General features: G+C 44.9%; 1 protein-coding gene across 1 annotated transcript in view; it reads left to right on the forward strand.

The window, feature by feature from the left end:
• The window catches only part of RBM46 (RNA binding motif protein 46), a gene marked incomplete at its 3' end in the record, with an annotated part of 114,657 nt that overhangs the window by 59,465 nt on the left and 33,316 nt on the right, over positions 1–21,876 (forward strand). Inside the window, exon 2 of the mRNA XM_082243933.1 lies at positions 15,938–16,405. Coding sequence (XP_082100059.1) covers positions 15,938–16,405 — 468 coding nt within the window. The remainder of the gene's footprint in view (positions 1–15,937; positions 16,406–21,876) is intronic.

Below are 21,876 nucleotides of genomic sequence, written 5' to 3' on the forward strand. Positions count from 1 at the left end.
TGAGAGGCACTTTCCACAAGTCCTCCCGAGTACCCCTACCTAAAGAAGCCCCCAAAGAAGATGTCGTGTCTGTAGCAGGCGCGGATTTAAGCGTGACACCCGTTATTATTGTCCCGACTGTCCTGACCAACCTGGTCTCTGCATCGGGGACTGTTTCCGTCGCTACCATACACTAGTGGAGTTTTAGTGTAGGGTACAGCACAACACAGTGTAGGGCACACAAACACAGGGTCTCGAAAGATGTTCGATGGCTATCGACAGTTTGAGAGACCCAAGCTGGAAAATTGCAGTTCACAAAAAAAAAGTGTTAAAAAAAAATATAAAATAAAAAAACAAAAACAGTTGTCGTGTCATTCATTTCTTATGTTCTTCTACTCTTCCTACTGTATTTTTACTGTACTTTGTTTGTTTTCCATTCTTTTGTTAACCTGTTTCTCTTGCAGGTACCCGTCGGCTGCCACACTGATTTCATATATTCTGACACAAACAGCGTTTGCGCTCAGCATATATGGATACCTCTGATGGCAGCAGCTGTGGTAGGCTGATTTCACCACTGCAGTTAAAATTCCTTTCGGTATACGTGGAATATTGTCATGTATACCCACCATTAAATCAGTGGGTTTGGTTGTTGGGCGGTTAATGGTGTGTAATAATACACAATATTCCTGAGGGGATTTCTGTTAGGTTCTCTTTTTTTTCGTTCAGCCCACAGGCTGCATGAAAAAAAAAATAAACCTACACTATATGCCAAACAAGAACCAGCAATGTACTGGTAAGTTGCTGGACTTTGAGTGGTTATACTAGGATGATGCCTGCAGATTTGGGCATCACCTTGGTATCATTTTTTACAGCCAGCGGTCGGCTTACATGTAAAAGCAATCCTAGCAGATAATTGGCCGCTAGACTGCTTTTACATGCAGAGGGAGGGGACTCCCCCCTTCCCCCCACCTTCCGTGGTTTTTCTCGGGCTCTCCTGTCCCACCGGTAAACCCAAGAGTGCAGACGGTGGTTCAATTATCTAACCATAGAGCTGATTGGAGATGAGAATGGCTCCAATCATCTCTATGGCCTAAGATACCGGAAGCTACGAGCATTTCATGACTTCTGTTTCGCCAGAAATAAACAGCGCCATTGGGAAATTGGGAAAGTATTTTATCACACCAATTTTGGTGTGGTCAGATGCATTAAGGTCAGAGGAGAGATCTAGAGTTTAAAAGACCCCAATCTTTTAAAAAAAGAGTACCTGTCACTACAGATTGCTATCATTGCTATCATAGGAGATATTTAAATTCACTGTGATAACAATAAAAATTATTAAAAAAAAAAGAATGAAAGGAAAGGTGTCAAAATAACATAAAAAAGCAAAATAAATAAAAAAAGAAAATCTAGCCCCCCTGTCCCCCCCGTGCTTTCGCGCAAAGGCGCATGCAAGCGTTTGTCTAGTGTCATTTGTAAACCGCAATTGCAGCATGCATGTGATGTATCGCCGCGAACGCCAGGTCGAGGGCAGTAATTCTTGCAGTAGACCTCCTCTGTAAGTCTAAAGTGGTAACCTGTAAAGACTTTTAAAGGCTTTTAAAAAAAGTACGTAGTTTGTTGCCGCTGCACAGGCGTGCACAATTTTTAAAGCATGTCATGGTTGGTATCTATGTACTCGGCATAAGATCATTTTTTAAATTTTACCAAACCATTTAGAATTATATAGTGTATTTGTGCATTAAATTTAAAAAATATATTTATTTTTCGCAGAAATTGCGTTTGTAAAATCTGTGCGCAAATACCGTATGACGAAAAAATTTGCAACATTCACCATTTTGTTCTATAGGGCCTCTGCTTTAAAGAAATATATAATGTTTGGGGGTTCAAAGTAATTTTCTAGTAAAAAAAAATAATTTTTCATGTAAACAAAGTCACAGAAAAGGCTTGGTTTTCAAGTGGTTAGAAGAGTGGGTGATGTGTGGCTAAGATTAAGCATAAAATGCCGGGACAGTTCAAACACCCCCCAAATGACCCCTTTTGAAAAGTAGACACCCAAAACTATTTGCTGAGAGGCATATTGAGTCCATGGAGTATTTTATATTTTGCCCTAAGTTTCGGGAAGATGACATTTTTTTTTTTTTTACAGAAAGTTGTCACTAAATTATATTTTTCCCCTCTTTCTTCAATTTCCAAAACTTTGTGACAAAAAGTGAGATCTGCAAAACACTCAACATGCCTCTCTGCAAATAGCTTAGGGTGTCTACTTTCCGAAAAGGGGGGGGGGGGGGGTTGTGCTGTCTTGGCATTTCATGGCCTCCGAAACTGTGATAGGTAGTCAGGAGTGAAATCAATAATTTACGCCCTTGGAAAGCCTGAAAGTGGGGATTGGTTTTCGGGGTCCTGTACTCGGCTAGACTGCAAAAAAGTCTCATACATGGGGTATCCCTGTACTCAGGAGAAGCAGCAGAATGTATTATAGGGTGTCATTTCACATATACACATGGCATCTGTGAGCAATATATCATTTAGTGACAACTTTGTGTAAAAAAACAAAAAAAAAAAAAATGATATATTTCCCGGAACTTGTGGCAAAATATAAAATATTCCATGGACTCACCATGCCTCTTAGCAAATAGCTTGGGGTGTCTACTTTCCAAAATGGGGTCATTTGGGGGGGGGGTTGTGCTATCTTGGAATTTTAGGGCCTCCGAAACTGTGACAGGTAGTGCGGAGGTGAAATGCACAATTTACGCCATTAGAAAACCTGAGAGTGTTGATTGGATTTCGGGGTCCTGTACACAGCTAGGCTCCCAAAAAGTCTCACACATGTGGTATCCCTGTACTCAGGGGAAACAGCAGAATGTATTTTGGGGTGTCATTCCACTTATACCTATGGCATGTGTGAGCAATTTATCTTTTAGTGACAACTTTGTGTTAAAAAAAAACCAAAATGTAATTTTCCCCAAACTTGTGGCAAAATATAAAATATTCCATGGACTCACCATGCCTCTCAGCAAATAGCTTGGGCTATCTACTTTCCAAAATGGGGTAATTTGGGGGGGTTTTGTGCTATCTTGAAATTTCAGGGCCTCCGAAACTGTGATGGGTAGTGAGGTGTAAAATCTAAAATTTACGCCATTAGAAAACTTGAAGATGGTAATTGATTTTCGGGGTCCCGTACACAGCTAGGCTCCCAAAAAGTCTCACACATGGGGTATCCCCATACTCAGAAGAAGCGGCAGAATGTATTTTGGGTTGTCATTCCACATATACCTATGTCATGTGTGAGAAATGTATCTTTTAGTGACAACTTTGTGTTAAAAAAAAAATTGTAATTTTCCCAAAACTTGTGGCAAAATATAAAATATTCCATGGATTGTGGTTTTGTGATATCTTGATATTTCAGTGCCTCCTAAACCGTTATAGGTAGTGAGAAAATGCAATGAAAAATGTACGCCCTTTGAAATTCTGATGGTGGGGATTGGTTTTACGGGGTCCCGTACACAGCTAGGCTCCCAAAAAGTCTCACATATGTGGTATCCCTGTACTATGGAGAAGCAGCAGAATATATTTTGGGGTGTAATTACACATATACCCATGGCATGTGTGAGCAATATATCATTTCAATGACAACTTTGCGTGACAAAAAAATGAAATATCCAATGAGCTCAACATGCCTCTCAGGACATTCCTTAGGATGTCTACTTTCCAAAAAGTGGTAATTTGGGTGGGGGTTTGTACTGCCCTGACATTTTAGCACTTCATGAAATGAGTTAGGCAGTCAGAAATTAAAGCTACGTAAATTCCAGTATTTACACCATAGTTTGTAGACGCTATAACTTTTGCGCAAACCAATAAAAATACGCTCATTGAGATTTTTTTTGTCAAAGACATGTAGCTAACACATTTTGGCCAAAATATATGACATAAATTGAGTATATTGGATATTTTTTAAAAGACAAAGTTGAAAATGTATTTTTTTTCTCAAAAAATCGCAAAAAAATAAAAAGCGCAGAGGTGATCAAACACCACCAAAAGAAAGCTCTGTTTGTGGGGAAAAAAAGGACATAAATTTAGTTTAGTACAGCATTGCATGACCGCACAATTGTCAGTTAAAGTCACACAGTGCCAAGTTGAAAAAAGGGGTCTGGTCTTTGATCAGCCAAATCCTCCTGGGCTTAAGTGGTTAAACCTCAAAGAAAAGGATTTCATGGTAAGTACAAAAATCTTATTGTTTACTGTTTGTTTTGTCACTTTACAGTGTGCTAAAGAATCCCTGTTTGATAGGCAAACTTAAGGCCCCATGCACACGGGACGTTTTTAACGCCGCTGTAAGTAGCGTCAGGCGTTTTCTTTTTGCAGCCTAAAAACGCACCTCCATGTTATTCTATGGCCTCATGCACACACAGACGTTTTTGAGCTGTAAGTGGCCTAGGCGTTTTTAAGCTGCAAGAAGAACCCACGGCCTGCGCTTTCTGAGGACCAGCGTTACAGCTGTAAAAACGTCTGACGCTGCTAAAGGCTGAATAACGTTGCTATAACGTGGCTTAACGTGCGTTAAGCCACGTTATACGTTTTTTCTGCCTCCATTCAAAATCAATGGTTCCCTATGGGAGCCTATTGATTTGAATGGAAGGCGCAACTTGCGCTGTGAGAATCTTGAGGGGGAACTCAACGCCAAAATGGGAAAAAACGGCGTGGGGGTCCCCCCAGGTTCCAAACCAGGCCCTTCGGGTCTGGTATGGAATTTGAGGGTAGCCCCATGCCGAAAAAACTGCGTGGGGTCCCCCCCCAAATCCATACCAGACCCTTATCCGAGCATGCAGGCCAGGAAAGGGGAGGGGATGAGCGAGCGGCCCCACCCCCTCTGGACCACACCAGGCCACATGCCCTCAACATGGGGGGGTGTTGGTGCTTTGGGGTAGTGGGGGCTCTGCACCCCCCACCTCAAAGCACCTTGCCCCATGTTGATGAGGACAAGGGCCTCATCCCCACAACCCTGGCCGGTGGTTGTTGGGGTCTGCAGGCAGGGGGCTCATCGGAATCTGGAAGCCCCCTTTAACAAGGGGCCCCCCATATCCCGGACCCCCTCCCTATGTGAATGGGTATGGGGTACACTGTACCCCTACTCATTCACTACATAAAAGGCAGTGTATGTAAATAACGACAGGAGACGTTTTGGAAATTTTATTAAAAATCTTCATCCGGGCTTCTCTTGCTAAGGTCTTCTCCCTCTCCGGTTTTCTGCTCTTTTGCAGTCCGCTCTTCTGCTGTCCGCTCTTCTTCTCTTTTGCCCTCGGCTCTTCTTCTTCCTCCGGTCCTCCTCCGACGACGTCTCCGGTGATTATGCCGGTCTCTGCAGCTTATTATATAGCCATTAGGGGCGTGGCCGCCCGATGACATCATCGGGAGGCCCCGCCCCTGTATGTCACAGACTACGTCATCTGTGACATAAGGGGGCGGGGCCTCCCGATAACGTAATTCACATACACTGCCTTTTATGGGGTGAATGGGTAGGGGTACAATGTACCCCATACCCATTCACATAGGGAGGGGGTCCGGGATCTGGGGGGCCCCCTTGTTAAAGGAGGCTTCCAGATTCCGATGAGCCCCCTGCCCGCAGACCCCCACAACCACCGGCCAGGGTTGTGGGGATGAGGCCCTTGTCCTCATCAACATGGGGGCAAGGTGCTTTGGGATGGGGGGTGCAGAGCTCCCCCTGCCCCAAAGCACCCACGCCCCCCCATCCCATGTTGAGGGCATGTGGCCTGGTGTGGTCCAGGGGGGGTGGGGCCGCTCGCTCGCTCGTCCCCTCCCCTTTCCTGGCCTGCCGGGCTGCATGCTCGGATAAGAGTCTGGTATGGATTTTGGGGGGGATCCCACGCCGTTTTTTTGGCGTGGGGCTACCCTCAAATTCCATACCAGACCTGAAGGGCCTGGTTTGGAACCTGGGGGGAACCCCACGTCGTTTTTTTCCCCATTTTGGCATGGAGTCCCCCCTCAAGATTCTCACAGCGCAAGTCGTGCCCTAAGTCGGATCATCCTGATCCGACTTGCGGTGCGACTTCCATTCAAATCAATAGGCTCCCATAGGGAACCATTGATTTTGAATGGAGGCAGAAAAAAACGCTGCTAAAAGCAACGTGGCAAAACGTGCAATAACGCAAATGGAAAAAGCTACTGAAAGCACGTTTTTACAGCTGCTTTTTCCGGCGTCAGAACTAGCTCTGACGCACGTTTTTTTCTAACGCCCCGTGTGCATGGGGCCTAAAGTGATTGTAAATAATTGCCTTGTAAAACAACTCATTCAGTTTAAAATAGAAATGAAAGGCAAAACATTTTCTGTATAGATCAAAAAGAAAACGTTATACAGTAAATACCTTTTTTCTCTTTTTTTTTTTTTGGTAATCACATTCCCTCTGTTCTCAGCTGCATAAGAACTGGGGGGAGGAGATGCAGCAGCACACTAAGCTTCCCAGTGAATGGCTGTGGAGAGGAGGCATGTCAGGGCAAGTCTGAACAGGCTGAGTTCCTCGCACAGCTAGAGAACCGACCAGGGTGTGCATTCCTGCTTAGTGTTGTCATCTTTTAATAGAAAACTGTATGTACCCGTACGTCACTGGACTTTCAGTGGTTACACCGGGATGATGCCTGCAGCTGCAGGTAGAGCCAGCTGTCGACTCCCATGTAATAGCATTTAGAGTGGTTAACTAGCTGCTTTATTGCTATTACAAGCAGTAGGAGGCGATGCCCCCCTTCCACGGACAGCTGAACAAAGCCAGGATCAGCTGTTTGCTAGAAGGTGTCAACTGCGCCATTTTTAAAAAAAAAACAAAAGCATTCAAAAACATCTTGGTGTTTTGAATGCCTTTAAGGGGCAGAGGAGAAATTTGGGGTCTTATATATGCCAGATCTCTGCATAAAGAGTACTTGTCACATTCCTACAGAAATTAAAGTGATGGTAAAATGTACGTCGTTTGGTGTCGCTATTGAACAGGCGTGCACAATTTTAAAGGGTGACATATTTGGTATCTATTTTCATGGTGTAAAATCATCTTTGTCTTTCGTTCATTAACGGACACAGCTCCTTATCTTCTTGACAGTTGGGTTATACTGCCCCCTACAGGAGTAGGACACTAGGCAGTAAAAAAACTTGACCACGCCTATGGGGCAGTCCAAGGGGGTTTACTCCCACTCTCAGCTATAGGCATTCAGTTTTCTTTTGTCTAGTAAGGAGTAAGGACCTAGTTCCTTGTTGGGATCTCTTGTCCTGGTAATTTTTTACTTTTAAATGGATTTTCTCTTACGTCCTCTGACAGTCGCCGCCCCTCATATAGTCTTCACCAATGGGTATTGACCTCTTATCCATAGGAGCAAGCTAGGCAAAAGACTTGTTAAAAACCAAAACAATTTGCATAGACACACCTGTAGGGGGCTGTCCCACTGGTCCAATACCCCCCTGCTATCAGCATTGCCAACTCAGTTTGTCTTCTGCCTAGTTAGGAGTATGATAGGCTATCCCTGTGCTGGGGCTACAGTCTCAGCCTTTCTTCTGTTTTATTACTTTTATTTTATGTACAAGTGTTTTCTTTAGACTATTAGCTTTTTATTTGTTTCCTGCGCTTAGTTAGTCGGATCTTGGGAAGACTACAGCGTTTGCGGAGCTGGGAATCGGACTGGTTGTCCTGGTGTCCCAGGACAGAGAACCTTATGGAATCCCAGCCCGCCATTGAGCGTTTAGCAGGCTATGCGTACGCCCTGGCCTCGCAAACGACCTGTCCCTGTACTCAGGGACAAAAGCCCGCGAGGTTTCCACCTCGCTAGGATGTCTCAACTGCGGTTTCCGTGTGTTGCTAGAGTCCTGTTTGGCTGACGGCACCCCCACCGCGTGGGGTGGGAGGCTTCCCGTCGCAGAGAGGCGCCCACGCCATCTTGGAACGGTGAGTACATTCTGTGTGAGGCCTCTGTCTGGGGATGACAGTATGCTGGTGTCTGTGCTCTCCCCTCATGTCTGTGTGTCTGGGGCTCGCATTCCTCCTGGTCCCTGTGGGGCACTATCGCGTCCAGGACGCTCTGTGGGGGATTGTTGGGGTCCCTAACCCCTGTGGCACTGTTTTTTGTGTTTTTTACTGGGGTACAGGCATGTATGGGCGGACCGCAGCGGTGAAATACCGCGGGACCGCCATTTTGGGTATGGGCGGCTGCTCTGGCTTCACTGAGGGCACTTCAGCAGCCATTTTCTGTGTAGTGTATCGCGCCCTTCGGGCGCCATCTTGTGTGTGGCGTATACCTGTCCCTGTCTGTTGGGGTTGTTTCCCCCTTTGTTTGATTTGCTTTTCTGGGTTTGTTGCTCCTGTTGGGCTTTCTCGTTACCCAGAGTTTTTACCTTTCTGGTTCAGATAAGGTTCCTTCTCTGACCTGGGTGCTGCGTTGCCTTTGTGACGGTTGCGCTTCCCACCCCTCATGTCTACACTGCTTTGAGACATCCCATTGGTGAAGACTATATGAGGGGCGGCGACTGTCAGAGGACGTAAGAGAAAACTGAATTTTTGTAAAATCTTACCTCTGACAGTCGCCGCCCCCGCCCCTCTTTTGTTTTGTTTTTTGGACTATATACTGCTTGCTACCAAACTGAGTTGGGAATGCTGATAGCAGGGGGTATTGGACCAGTGGGACAGCCCCCTACAGGTATGTCTATGCAAATTGTTTTGTTTTTTAACAAGTCTTATGCCTAGCTTGCTCCTATGAGTAAGAGGTCAATACCCATTGGTGAAGACTATATGAGGGTCGGCGACTGTCAGAGGACTCAGAGAAAGGAATTTTACGGTAAGATTTTACAAAAATTCCGTTTTTTTTTTCCTGTCTTAATTATTTTGTTCCTGTGAGAATCTACTATCAACTGCTGGACTGGGCGACAAACTGGATAGCGAGTGTGCGCAGACCTCAGCTCTGCGCTAGGTCGGCCGCAACATAGCCCCACTGGACTGGCGCTGGCCTGCTAGTTAAACATCTCGTGAGGGAGCATATGACCTGGCCTCGGCCTGAGTCACAGCGTTCCTCCTGGCTAACAGCCTCCCCTATGGAGCAGTGGTGTGTCTGGAGCGGTGCCCACCCTGTTCCTGGAATGGTAAGTAGCTTTCCCCCCTCTAACCCTGGAGGTTTTTGGGATGTACTTGGGCCCCTCCAATGGACAGTCAGACCCCCGGATTCCCCTCTGTAACGCTCCTGTGTTTTTATTGTAAGCTGGATTTGCAGCTGCAGAATCTCCACTCAGTAGTCATGTAGAGATGTGTTGGAATACCAGATCCAACTCTCCAGACTCATCACTGTGGGCCTGTCTGCTTCAGCATACAGATATACACACACTCAATAAGATGTTCCTGGAGTGATAGGATGTATATGATAGTATGGAGGTGATGTGCTGAAGGGACAGGTGTGAGCAGTGACAGTAATGGTAAGCACTTGATAGTAATGTTCAGGAGAGTAGTAGATGGTAATAGGTAGAATGCAGATAGGTTAGTAATCATGTATGGTAACAGGTGGTAAGGACAGCAGATGACATAGACAGGATAGACTAACCCAGTGCAAGGATAGATGGTAGTAGACTCAAGAGCTAGCAATCTATGTAACAGTGCAGATGGTAGAATTAGTATGCATAGATAGTAACAGTCCTTAATGTACAGAAGATGATAGTGTAAGTTAGTTATGGAGGATTCCCCTGTGGGGTACTTATCACTAGTAAGGTTTAGTAAGTAGAGGGGTCCAATAGTGAGGGAGTGATCCGGTAGCGAGATACGGGATCAGATGTGAGGTTCCGGTCTGTTCCAGGTAAAGGCGAATAGCTGGAGGTTCCGACAGCAAGACAAGGCTTGTGAGCATGTAGACACACATTGAACGAACAACGTGAGAGAGAATGCTGGCGATTGAAATAGCCGTTCAGCGGCGCTCAGCGATGACGTCATCCGTCTTAAAGGTGTATGCGTTCCACCTAACTAGAAAGGTGGGACGCAATGTTTTGAAAGGAAAATGGTAAATAAGGGTACCAAAGGTACCAGAATCTTACAGTACCCCCCCCTTAAGGCCGGCTCCGGAAGGCCTATAGCACTGGTTTCTCCGGGTATTTCGAGTGAAACCTTCGTATAAGCCTAGGTGCGTGAACATCAGAGGTATCCAACCAGGTGTCGTCTTGGGGTCCATAGTTCTTCCATCTTATGAGATATTGGAGTCTTCCTCTGTGGATACGAGAATCCAAAATCTCATATTCTTCTCCGCCTTCAACTTGTACTGGAGGTGGAGGCAAGATGGTAGGCCTTATTCCTTGATTAGGAACATGTGGCTTCAGTAGCGACACATGAAAGATGGGATGTATTTTGAGATCTGCCGGTAAGGTGAGTTGCACTGCAGCTTTTCCAATGAGTTTCTTAATTGGGAAGGGTCCCAGAAATAAAGGTCCAAGCTTTTTGCTAGGGATCTTTAATCTTAAATTTTTTGTCGATAGCCAAACGAAGTCCCCAGTAGCATATTGCGGAGAAGGTCTTCTACGAAGGTCGTAGTACCTTTTTTGTTGACTATGAGCGTGTGTGATGGTGGTATTAAGTAAACCCAGAGAGTCTTTTATTTGGGTAAGATAATCCGAGGATACTGGGTTACTTGATGGTAGAATGCGTGGTGGAAGAAGTGTGGGATGAAACCCATAGTTCAAGTAGAACGGACTTTGCTTAGTAGTACTGTGGGTTGCGTTGTTATAAGCAAATTCCGCCAGAGGGAGGAGGTCCACCCAATCATCCTGTAGGTATGATGTGTAGCAACGCAGATATTGTTCTATACACTGGTTGACTCTTTCAGTCTGTCCGTTGGTCTGAGGGTGGTAGGGAGAAGTGAGCTTTCGCTCAATCCGTAGTATTTGACATAGAGCTTGCCAAAATTTGGAGATAAACTGTGAATCACGGTCGGATAAAAGAGTCTTTGGAATTCCATGTAACTTGAACACATGTTTCATTAGTAGTTCCGCTGTTTGTTTAGATGAAGGTAGTCTGCGAATAGCAATGAAATGTGCCATCTTTGTCAGATGGTCCACTGACACTAGAATGGTATTAAATCCTTTGGAAGGTGGTAGTTCTACTATAAAGTCTAAGGACACAACTTCCCATGGGACCTGGGGTATTGGTAGACTGCAGAGTAGCCCAGATGGTTTTGTAGTGTCAATTTTGGACCTTGCACAGATGTCACATGAAGAAACAAATTTTTGTACAGACGTCTTCATATCAGGCCACCAAAACTGCCTGGTAAGCAAATTAAGGGTTTTCGTCATACCCATATGTCCTGCCATGGGCACATCATGTGATAATTCCAAGATCTTGGTGCGCATAGTAGGGGGTATGTAGAGTTTGTCGTGGTAATAGAGGAAGCCTTCTGCATCAGTACTTAGTTGTGGTGGAGGTGAATCCAATCTTATACTGTGCAAAATCTCTTCCTTCAGGGAACGAACAACTCCAATAATACGTTCATAGGGTATTATAGGAATAGAAGGGATTTCGGCGCAGTTATCTTCGGTTAATCGTGATAGTGCATCCGCTTTTTTATTTTTGTCTGCAGGCGTGTAGGTCACTAGAAAGTTGAATCTTAGGAAGAATAATGACCATCGTACCTGCCGGTGGGAAAGAGTCTTGTTAGTCTGGAGGTATTGAAGGTTTTTTTGATCTGTATATGAGTATTGGTAATTGGGTACCTTCAAGTAGATGTTGCCAATTCTCCAGTGCCAGTTTTATGGCAAGCAACTCCTTTTCACCCACTGGGTAATTCACCTCTGGGCTGCTTAGTGATTTTGAGAAGAAAGCAACTGGGTGGAGTGGTGAAGTATTTGTTGGTCGTTGGGAGAGAACTGCTCCTACTGCCATATTTGACGCATCTACCTCCAGAATATATTGGAGGGATGGGTCTGGATGGCGTAGTATGGGAGCAGAAGTAAAGCTTGATTTTAACAAGCGGAAAGCTCCATTTGCTTCTTCTGACCATTTGAATGGTTTCTTTATACTTGTAAGTTGTGTGAGAGGTCTCACAATAGCAGAGAAGTTCTTGATGAACTTCCTATAGAAGTTTGAAAATCCAAGGAATCGCTGTAATGCCTTACGAGTTGTTGGTATAGGCCAATCCAGAATACAGGATATCTTGCTCATATCCATCTTGATTCCGGTTTTGGATATGATGTATCCTAAGAATAATATTTCTTCTTTATGGAATAGGCATTTTTTTAATTTCACGTATAGATTGTGTGCGAGTAATCTGGATAACACAAGTCTTACATGTTTTATATGTTCAGTCAGAGATCGAGAATAGATAAGTATATCGTCCAGATATACCACAACACAGACATCAAGTAAGTCTCTAAAGATGTCGTTTATGAACCTTTGAAAAGCTGCGGGAGCATTACATAACCCGAATGGCATCACAAGATATTCGAATAATCCGTATCTGGTTCTGAATGCTGTTTTCCACTCATCTCCGTCACGGATTCGGATTAGGTTGTATGCCCCTTTTAGGTCCAATTTAGAGAAGTAGGTAGCCCCACGCACTTGTTCAATGAGTTCAGGGATGAGCGGTAAAGGATAGCGATCCTTTATTGTAATGGTATTTAATTGCCTATAATCGATAATAGGCCTAAGACTTAAATCCTTATTGCGGACAAAGAAAAGTCCTGCAGCTGTGGAAGAAGTAGAGGGTCTGATGAACCCTTTTGTCAAATTCTCATCCAAGTATTCCTTGAGATGAGAGAGTTCATCCTGTGAAAGAGGATAAACATGACCGAAAGGCAATTTGCTGTTAGGGAGTAGATCGATAGTGCAATCATAATCCCTATGGGGAGGCAACACTTGAGCATTTTTCTCAAGGAATACTTCGGACAGATCCTGATAGCATAGTGGTGCAATCTCGTCTGACAACACAGACAGGATCTTTCCATAAGATGGGAGGTTACACGTAATCTCACAATAATGAGAAGGGAAAGTTAAAGTCCGTCTTTTCCAATCTATGATTGGTTGATGTGTGTGTAACCAGGGGAGTCCCAAAATAATGGGAAAATGGGGTGAAGATAGTATATCAAAGGAGGTGGTCTCCATATGAGACTCGTTAGCAGTGACAAGGAGTGCTTGTGTCTGATTGGTGATTGGACCAGAAGATAGCAGGATACCGTTAATGAAACTAACAGAAACAGGTTTAGGTTTTGAAATAATAGGTATTTTATTTAAGGTAACAAAACGTGTATCGATATAGTTTCCACAAGATCCTGTGTCGATCATAGCCTTGGTAGTAATCCTAGTCTGGTCCCACTGTAATGTTAAATGAACAAAAAGATAAGGTTTAGAAAAGGAAGTCGTTAATCCCCCTAGCAAGACATGTGAACACTCACCCTCTTTTTTGCGGACAAGGGGACAGACGCTTATCGAATGATCCGGGGATGCGCAGTACATGCAGAGATTACTGGATCTTCTCCTGGCTCGTTCAGTAGTTGATAAAGGTGAGCGTATGGTTCCTACCTCCATAGGAGTAGGGTCAACGGCCGAAATCCGAGAAGGACTAGACAATGGCATTCCCATTTTTTCAGCCTTTCTTTCTCGCAGTCGCCTGTCAATGTTGATACTGAGTTGTATTAAGGCATCCAAAGTGCCAGGTAAATCCGCTCGGGCGAGCTCGTCTTTAACGGCTTCTGACAACCCGAGTCGGAACTGAGTTCGCAGAGATGTATCATTCCACCCTGAATCAAGGGTCCATCTTTTGAACTCTGCTACAAAGTCTTCTACAGGTCTCCTTCCTTGTTTTAAAGCCCTTAATTGGATATCAGCAGTACTCTGCCTAAAGGGGTCATCATATAAACTAGCGAGTTCCGCTAGGAATAAAGGATAGGAGTTGAGAAGCTGATCATTTTTCTCAAAGAGAGAGTCTGCCCAGGCCCGTGGATCACCCGTTAAGTATGAAATGACGGTACAGACTTTAATTTGATCAGTAGGGTAAGTACGCGGTTTTAGCAAAAAAAACAATTGACATGCGTTTTTGAATTCACAAAATTTTTTCCGATCACCGGTAAACACTAGAGAAGGGTTTATTTTGGGTTCTGGGGGCTGAGCAGCAGTAAGCTGGGAAAGACGGGTTACCTGCTGTTTCAGAGTCTGATTGTCTTCTTTTACTTCAGTAAGAGCAAGTATTAATGCATTTACTTGTTGTGTTAATTGTGTCACTTGAGTGGGTAATTCTGCTGAATCCATTTTTTTTTTAAGGTTCGTTCAATCTGTAACGCTCCTGCGTTTTTATTGTAAGCTGGATTTGCAGCTGCAGAATCTCCACTCAGTAGTCATGTAGAGATGTGTTGGAATACCAGATCCAACTCTCCAGACTCATCACTGTGGGCCTGTCTGCTTCAGCATACAGATATACACACACTCAATAAGATGTTCCTGGAGTGATAGGATGTATATGATAGTATGGAGGTGATGTGCTGAAGGGACAGGTGTGAGCAGTGACAGTAATGGTAAGCACTTGATAGTAATGTTCAGGAGAGTAGTAGATGGTAATAGGTAGAATGCAGATAGGTTAGTAATCATGTATGGTAACAGGTGGTAAGGACAGCAGATGACATAGACAGGATAGACTAACCCAGTGCAAGGATAGATGGTAGTAGACTCAAGAGCTAGCAATCTATGTAACAGTGCAGATGGTAGAATTAGTATGCATAGATAGTAACAGTCCTTAATGTACAGAAGATGATAGTGTAAGTTAGTTATGGAGGATTCCCCTGTGGGGTACTTATCACTAGTAAGGTTTAGTAAGTAGAGGGGTCCAATAGTGAGGGAGTGATCCGGTAGCGAGATACGGGATCAGATGCGAGGTTCCGGTCTGTTCCAGGTAAAGGCGAATAGCTGGAGGTTCCGACAGCAAGACAAGGCTTGTGAGCATGTAGACACACATTGAACGAACAACGTGAGAGAGAATGCTGGCGATTGAAATAGCCGCTCAGCGGCGCTCAGCGATGACGTCATCCGTCTTAAAGGTGTATGCATTCCACCTAACTAGAAAGGTGGGACGCAATGTTTTGAAAGGAAAATGGTAAATAAGGGTACCAAAGGTACCAGAATCTTACACCCTCCTTCCCATGCAGCTTCCTCCCCTTTTCTCTGTGGTCCTCTTTTTTTTTGGTGGCTATTACTTGTGCAGGCATGGTGTCTGAGCTGGCGACGTTGTCTTGTCGTTCACCTTACGTGGTGGTTCACAGGGATAAGGTGGTTCTTTGTCCCTGTCCGTCGTTCCTTTCAAAAATTGTCCCAGATCTTTGTTTGGGGCCAAGGTGGCCCAAACGATCTATGTCCCTCACTTACATGTGAGGCCACTGTATGTGCAGTATAAACTATATGTAGTTGAAGCTACATACAGCATATCGTGCTGTGTTTCGGGTTTGAGCCAAGACTTCCAGTCTCATACATATAACACATTACAGTCTATCACAGCAGTATTCAGCCTTTCAGAGATAGCATTGTATTTTAGCAATGAATAAAAAAACTTCCACTAGTTGGAGTCAGAGGTGACATCATCCCACCTCTCTGACTCAGCCAATCAGAGGAAGTTTTGTATTCATTGCTAGAATATACCACTTTTTCTGAAAGGCTGAGCACCGCTGTGATAGACTACTGTGTTTCGGGTATGAGACTGGAAGGCTCGCGTCAACTACATATAGTTTTCACCACACATCCAATGGCCCCACTTGTTAGTGAGGGACATAGTTCATTTTGGCCCACCTGGCCCAAACTATGTAACTTACAGTATATGTAAAGCTGGAGTTCAGCTCTAAATATGGGTCCACTGTCTATGTGAAGTCACCTGCTGACCTGTGATTATGTAAACTGAAGTATTTTTGGGTTTTAAAAACAAATAAATGTACTGTATATGTGTTTTTTTTTTTAAATATTTTTAGGATGGGAAGGTCCCGCTCCTCCACGTGGCTGTGAAGTGTTTGTAGGAAAAATTCCTCGTGATATGTATGAAGATGAATTGGTCCCTGTTTTTGAAAGAGCTGGAAAAATATATGAATTTCGTTTAATGATGGAATTTAGTGGGGAGAACAGAGGCTATGCTTTTGTCATGTACACAAACAAAGAGGATGCCTTGCAAGCTATTCGAATGTTAAACAATTTCGAGATTCGTCCTGGTAAATTTATTGGAGTTTGCGTTAGCTTGGACAACTGCAGACTCTTTATTGGATCCATTCCAAAGGAAAGGAAGAAAGAAGAAATATTGGAAGAAATGAGAAACGTGACAGATGGAGTAGTGGATGTTATTGTGTACCCAAGTGCGAATGACAAAACCAAAAACCGTGGTTTCGCCTTTGTGGAATTTGAATCTCACAGAGCAGCAGCAATGGCGAGACGTAAATTAATTCCAGGTGATTCAATTCATTTTCTGTAGATTTGGATGTTATATTAGCATTCTTTAAGTACTAATTGCCAAAACATATTTTAGTCTTCATAGCATGCTTTTATTTTTTTAAATCTACAATGCCTTTTTAGCTAAACTTAATTACTACTAATCGGCTAATTGTATTTAAAAATGCACTTAATGCAGGGTGTTTTCAGAGGGGCGGCGGCAATTGCTGTAACCCTCCTCCCCATACACATACACACATAGCAATGTACATTAGGTAATTTCACCACTGCTCCATTCTGGCATCTGAATGAAAGGGAGATAGATAATCATTTATAGATCATTACTTTACATGCATTGATTAAGAATGGGGGAAACAACCAACTCTTGTGTGACCCGCTTACTGTAGCAAGCCAGCCACGTGCAGTATTATGTTACTAAAATGTGTAAAGCAGCTTTAATGTACATGAGTTTGTAAGAAAATAGCTTAAAGGGTAACTCAACTTTTGTGGAAACAATTAGCAAATAAAAAAAAAATATATAGCGTATACAATTGTGACAGAAGTCATATTGTAATTGAATTCTATTAAAATGTACCTTTTCTTTTCAATTTGCAGTGCTTTAATTTTCTGTAAAATGCAATGCTGTGTGACTACCCGGAGGAGTTCTGTACACAGACAGTGTACAGAACCCCCCTCCCCCCCAAATATGTAATTTCCTGCTTGCATGATTGACCTACCGATTTTCCCAGAAGTCTGCACTAAGATGCAAACTCTATTTTCAGCATCCTGTACCACAAAAGTGTCATCTTTGGCAAGATACTCCCAAAGGGAAATCACATCTAAAAGGATTAAGACCCTGCAATTTTCCACATTGGAGCCCTGGTGCAGCAGCTGATTTTTAAATACAAAACCACTCCCATACAGGTTCACTTTCCACATTGACATAGACAAACAAACTGCCTGCAGCTACATATACACCTACTGTAAATTGCCATGAAAAAAGTATTCATACCCCTTAAGATTTTGAAAAGTGTGCCATGTTTGTATTTAACCCCCCTTTATGCTGATACCCCTAACTAAAATCTAGTGGAACCAATTGCCTTCAGAAGTCACCTAATTAGTAAATAGAATCCACCTATAATGTAATTTTAGTATAAATACAGCTGTTCTGTGAGGCCCTCAGAGGTTTGTTAGAGAACCTTAGTGAACAAACAGCATCATGAAGGCCAAGGAACACGCCAGACAGGTTAGGGATAAAGTTGTAGAGAAGTTTAAAGCAGGGTCAGGTTATAAAAAAATATTCCAGGCTTTGAACATCTCACGAAGCACTGTTCAAGCCATCATCCGAAAATGGAAAGAGTATGGCACAACTGCAAACCTACCAAGACATGACCATAACACATAAACTGACAGGCCAGGCAAGGAGAAGAGCTGCAGAGATCCACAGCTAAGGTGGGAGAATCTGTCCACAGGACAATTATTAGTATTCCACAAATCTGACCTTTATGGAAGAGTGGCAAGAAGAAAGCCATTGTTAAAAGAAAGCCATAAGAAGTCCCGGTTGCAATTTGCTAGAAGCCATGTAGGGACACAGCAAACGTGGAAGAAGGTGTTCTGGTCACATGAGACCAAAATTTAACTTGCTCTATCGTTCATCGACAGACGCAGCTCTGCTTAATCATAGACTATAGGGGTTATGCTCCTCCCACTAGGGAGAGGCACTAGGAGGAAAAAAACCTTATCCACACCTATAGGGGCTGTCCCAGCAAGCATAACCCCTCAGGGCTCTGCTATACTCAAACAGTTTGTTCTGCCTAGTGACAGGGATAGGTCTTAGCGGTAACAGGGAAAGTTTGTGATTTTTTTTTATTTTTCTAGTTAGTACCTGAGGACCAAGTTCGAGAGGAACTACAAGCAACAGCCGGCTGTGATTTTCGCACTGGGTAATATAGATCTTTAAGGTCTCCCAGCCTGGCCTGTGAGCATGAGCAGGTTTTAGTCCAGTACTAAGCCTCGCCACGACAGTGCCCCAATAGATGGGGACCAGCCTGCGAGTGGATCATCTCACTGGGAGGCATCGACCTGGAATGCCCTGAGTCGCAGGCTCCCCTTGGCTAACAGCACCCCCCATGATGATGGAGATCTGTTTCAGGGTGGCGCCTGCCTGGTACCACGGTATGAGTAATATGTCCCCCCACTACCCCTGGAGGTCGCGAAGTGGGTGCGGGCCCCTCCCTGGAATGGTCAGACCTTAGGGGCTCCCTCGGTTCCCTGGCGGCCCGGAAGTCTAGCTACTGTACCCCTTGCTTCCCCCCCCCTGTGGGTAAAAATGCAGCCTGGTTTTTGGCACATACTTGCGGGGGATGGAACGTCGGGGGGGGGGGTTAGGGCCTTTCCATGGTTCATGACCTCTGTGTTCCCATTAGTTTGTATGGACACCAGCAGTTTCTTCGCTTTGCGGTAGCGGAGCAGCATTATCAATTTTTGCCGTTACCCTTTGGTCTTGCCTCGGCTCGCCTCGGCTGTGGCTTACATCAATCACCAGGGGGGCACCAGGAGAGTCCTGGCGGCCAAGGAGGTGGCCGGGATTCTGACTTGGGCAGAAAGATTTGTTCCAGCCCTCTCTGCTGTACACACCCCAGGTGTGGAAAACTGGCAGGTGGATTACCTGAGTCGTCAGGTGTTGGATTAAAGGTAGTGGTCCCTACACCTGGAGGTGTTTCACCTACTGTGTGTTTGGTGGGGGACCCCCAAGGTCAATCTGTTTTGCCTCCCTCCTCAACAAGAAGGTGCAGGGATTCGTAGCCAGGTCTCGAGATCCTCTGACTGATGCCATAGACGCCCTGGTGGCTCCTTGGGGTCAGTATTGGCTGATTTATGCATTTCTCTTATTGAAACTTCTGCCGCGCCTTCTGCACAGGAAAGAGGTGGAAAACATTCGGTCATTCTGGTGGCTGCAGACTGGCCTCGTCGGTCTTGGTGCGCAGACCTTATAAGATTGGCCACCAGTACCCCTTGGAGGCTTCCTCTCAGGGAAGATCTGTTGTCTCAAGGTCCGATCTTCCATCCTGCTTTACAGTCACTGGCTTTAACGGCATGGCCATTGAAAGTCAGGTTTTGAGAGATAGGGGTCTATCTGAGTCTTGAAGGCTAGGAAGTCGACTTCTGGACAGATCTATCATCACATGTGGAAATCATACATTTCATGGGGCGAATCGCTGAAAGTGCACCCTCGCCTGTTTTCTATCCCAAGGTTTTGGCTTTTCTACAGAAAGACGTTGAACGTTTTGTTTCAGAAGGTTGCCCTCTTTGTGGCGATCACTTCTGCCCACAGAGTACACTAGGGCTGAACGATAGTCGATGTGATATTGACTATCGTGCTGTGGGCGTGTGCGATAGTCACATCGCCGAAGATATGATGTAAGGCATAGGCATTAGGCAGGGAGAAGTCGGGATGACTCACAGTGTTTGTAGCAGAACAGAGCCCGACATCCGTCCCACACATTCAGTCTGCCTGCCAGCAGCTAGCCTAGTTCTCCAGCTGATGGTAATATGATCCTAGAGTGAGGAGCTCAGCTCCTCCCTGTAACCAATCAGCGGCTCTCAGCACACTGAAGAACTGGAAACAAGCTTGTATTGTAACAGTTCAGAGTGAAGAGTCGAATCAGTACGTGTGGGACTGGATGGATGTCATGTCAGGCTGTGTTCTTCTACCTCCTGCCACCACTGAGTCCCGACTGTGCCTAATCCACACTGACTGTCACTGTCAATCCCTACAATAACATTAACCCTGGCCTGCCTTGGCTGTATGGTGCAATCTGCAATTATAATCAGAAGAAGGCTGCGCTGCTGCAATACTTCCATGATTTCCTCTCAATATCGCAATATATATAGTTGAAAAAAAAATATCGCAATGTACTTTTTTTCCAATATCGTGCAGCCCTAGAGTACACAGTATCTGAATTGGCGGCGTTGTCTTGCCGGTCACCTTATCTGGTGGTTCACAGAGATAAGGTGGTACTTTGACCTAATCAGTCGTTCCTTCCTAAGGTGGTTTCTGATTTTCATTTAAATGAAGACATTGTACTGCCATCCCTTTGCCTTAAACCTTAGCATCCTAAGGAGTATGCTTTACATTCTTTTGATGTGTTCAGGCTATCAGGGTTTACTTAGAGACCCCTGCGTCCTTCAAAAAATTGGACATTTTATTTGTCCTTTCGGATGGACTTCATAAAGGACTGGCTGCGTCTGCTGCAACCATTTCCAAATGGATCAGACAGACGGTGGTACAGGCCTATTCACTGAAGGGCCAGAATCCTCCTTTTCCAGTAAAGGCGCATTCTACTAGATCGCTGGGTGCCTCCTAGGCTTTTCGCTAGGGATGCACCGAAATGAAAATTTTGGGCCGAAACCGAAAATGCAGGATGCCCTTGGCCGAAAACCGAAACCGAAAATGACTTTTTCCCCCAAATAATTTTAACAGATAGAAGAGGGGCATACACCAAAAAAAGGCAGCGACGTACACCTGTCGCTGCCACCCTGTCACAGTATATGTACTGTGACGGGTTGGCAAGAGGTTAATTTAATTACCGATGGTATTTGTATTATGCAGCATGAGGGGGTTAATGTATTGTCACTGCTGGTCACTGATGAATTAGTGACCGACCAGTGGCAGTTAATTAACCCCTTTGTGCTGCATTAGTGCAACCAGTATCAGTGTTAATTACCACTGGTTGCACTGATACTGGTTGCACTAATGAAGCACAAATTAACCCCCTAATGCTGCATAATACTAATTCCATATGTAAGCTGCCTCAGCTAACCCCCCCCCCCCCCCCACTGCCTCAGCGTCCCTCCCCATCCCAAGGATGCAATCTCCTTACTCTCACTCTGCTCCTTTTTTTTTCCTTCAGCATAATGATCAAACAAATAAAAAAATCAGTCAATGTATAGGCTGCATAAGGGCTCAATGGAACTTGGAAGAACAGAGAGGGGGCAGATAGGAGAGACAAGGGAGGGAGATAGGGACAGTTAAGTTATGTGTAATGAAAAGTGTAAATACAGTGCTCAGTGCTCACTCATTCAAGGTCCGAGGGCGAGGAGGAGGCTGGATGGCTCAGGTATCATTCATGAGGCTTGGAATGTGTACGTAGCTGCTTGCTGTTCTTCATATTTCCCGCCCACATCCCCCTCTCTGTCCTGCACATACGCCGAGATAGGAGAGTAGGCGGCCTCGGGCAGACACAGAAAACCTGGGGTGGGAGGGGGGTAGGAGGATGAGCTGCATGCCTTTCTCCTCTCCTGTCCGTGTCTGGGAGGGGTGAGTACTGCTCGCTGCTGGGCTGTGTGAGAGACGAGGTGTCACAGATGCTCTGCTCGGCTGCAGCCACGGCCCCTAATTGAACAGACTGATGCTCCTATCCTACGGACGGGAGAATCGGGGACTTTTCAAACCTGCGCTGCGCCCTCCTCCTTCCTCACGGCAGCCATT

This window comes from Pelophylax lessonae, assembly GCF_965119305.1.
Source record: "Pelophylax lessonae genome assembly, chromosome: 1".
Classification (NCBI taxonomy): Eukaryota; Metazoa; Chordata; class Amphibia; order Anura; family Ranidae; genus Pelophylax; species Pelophylax lessonae.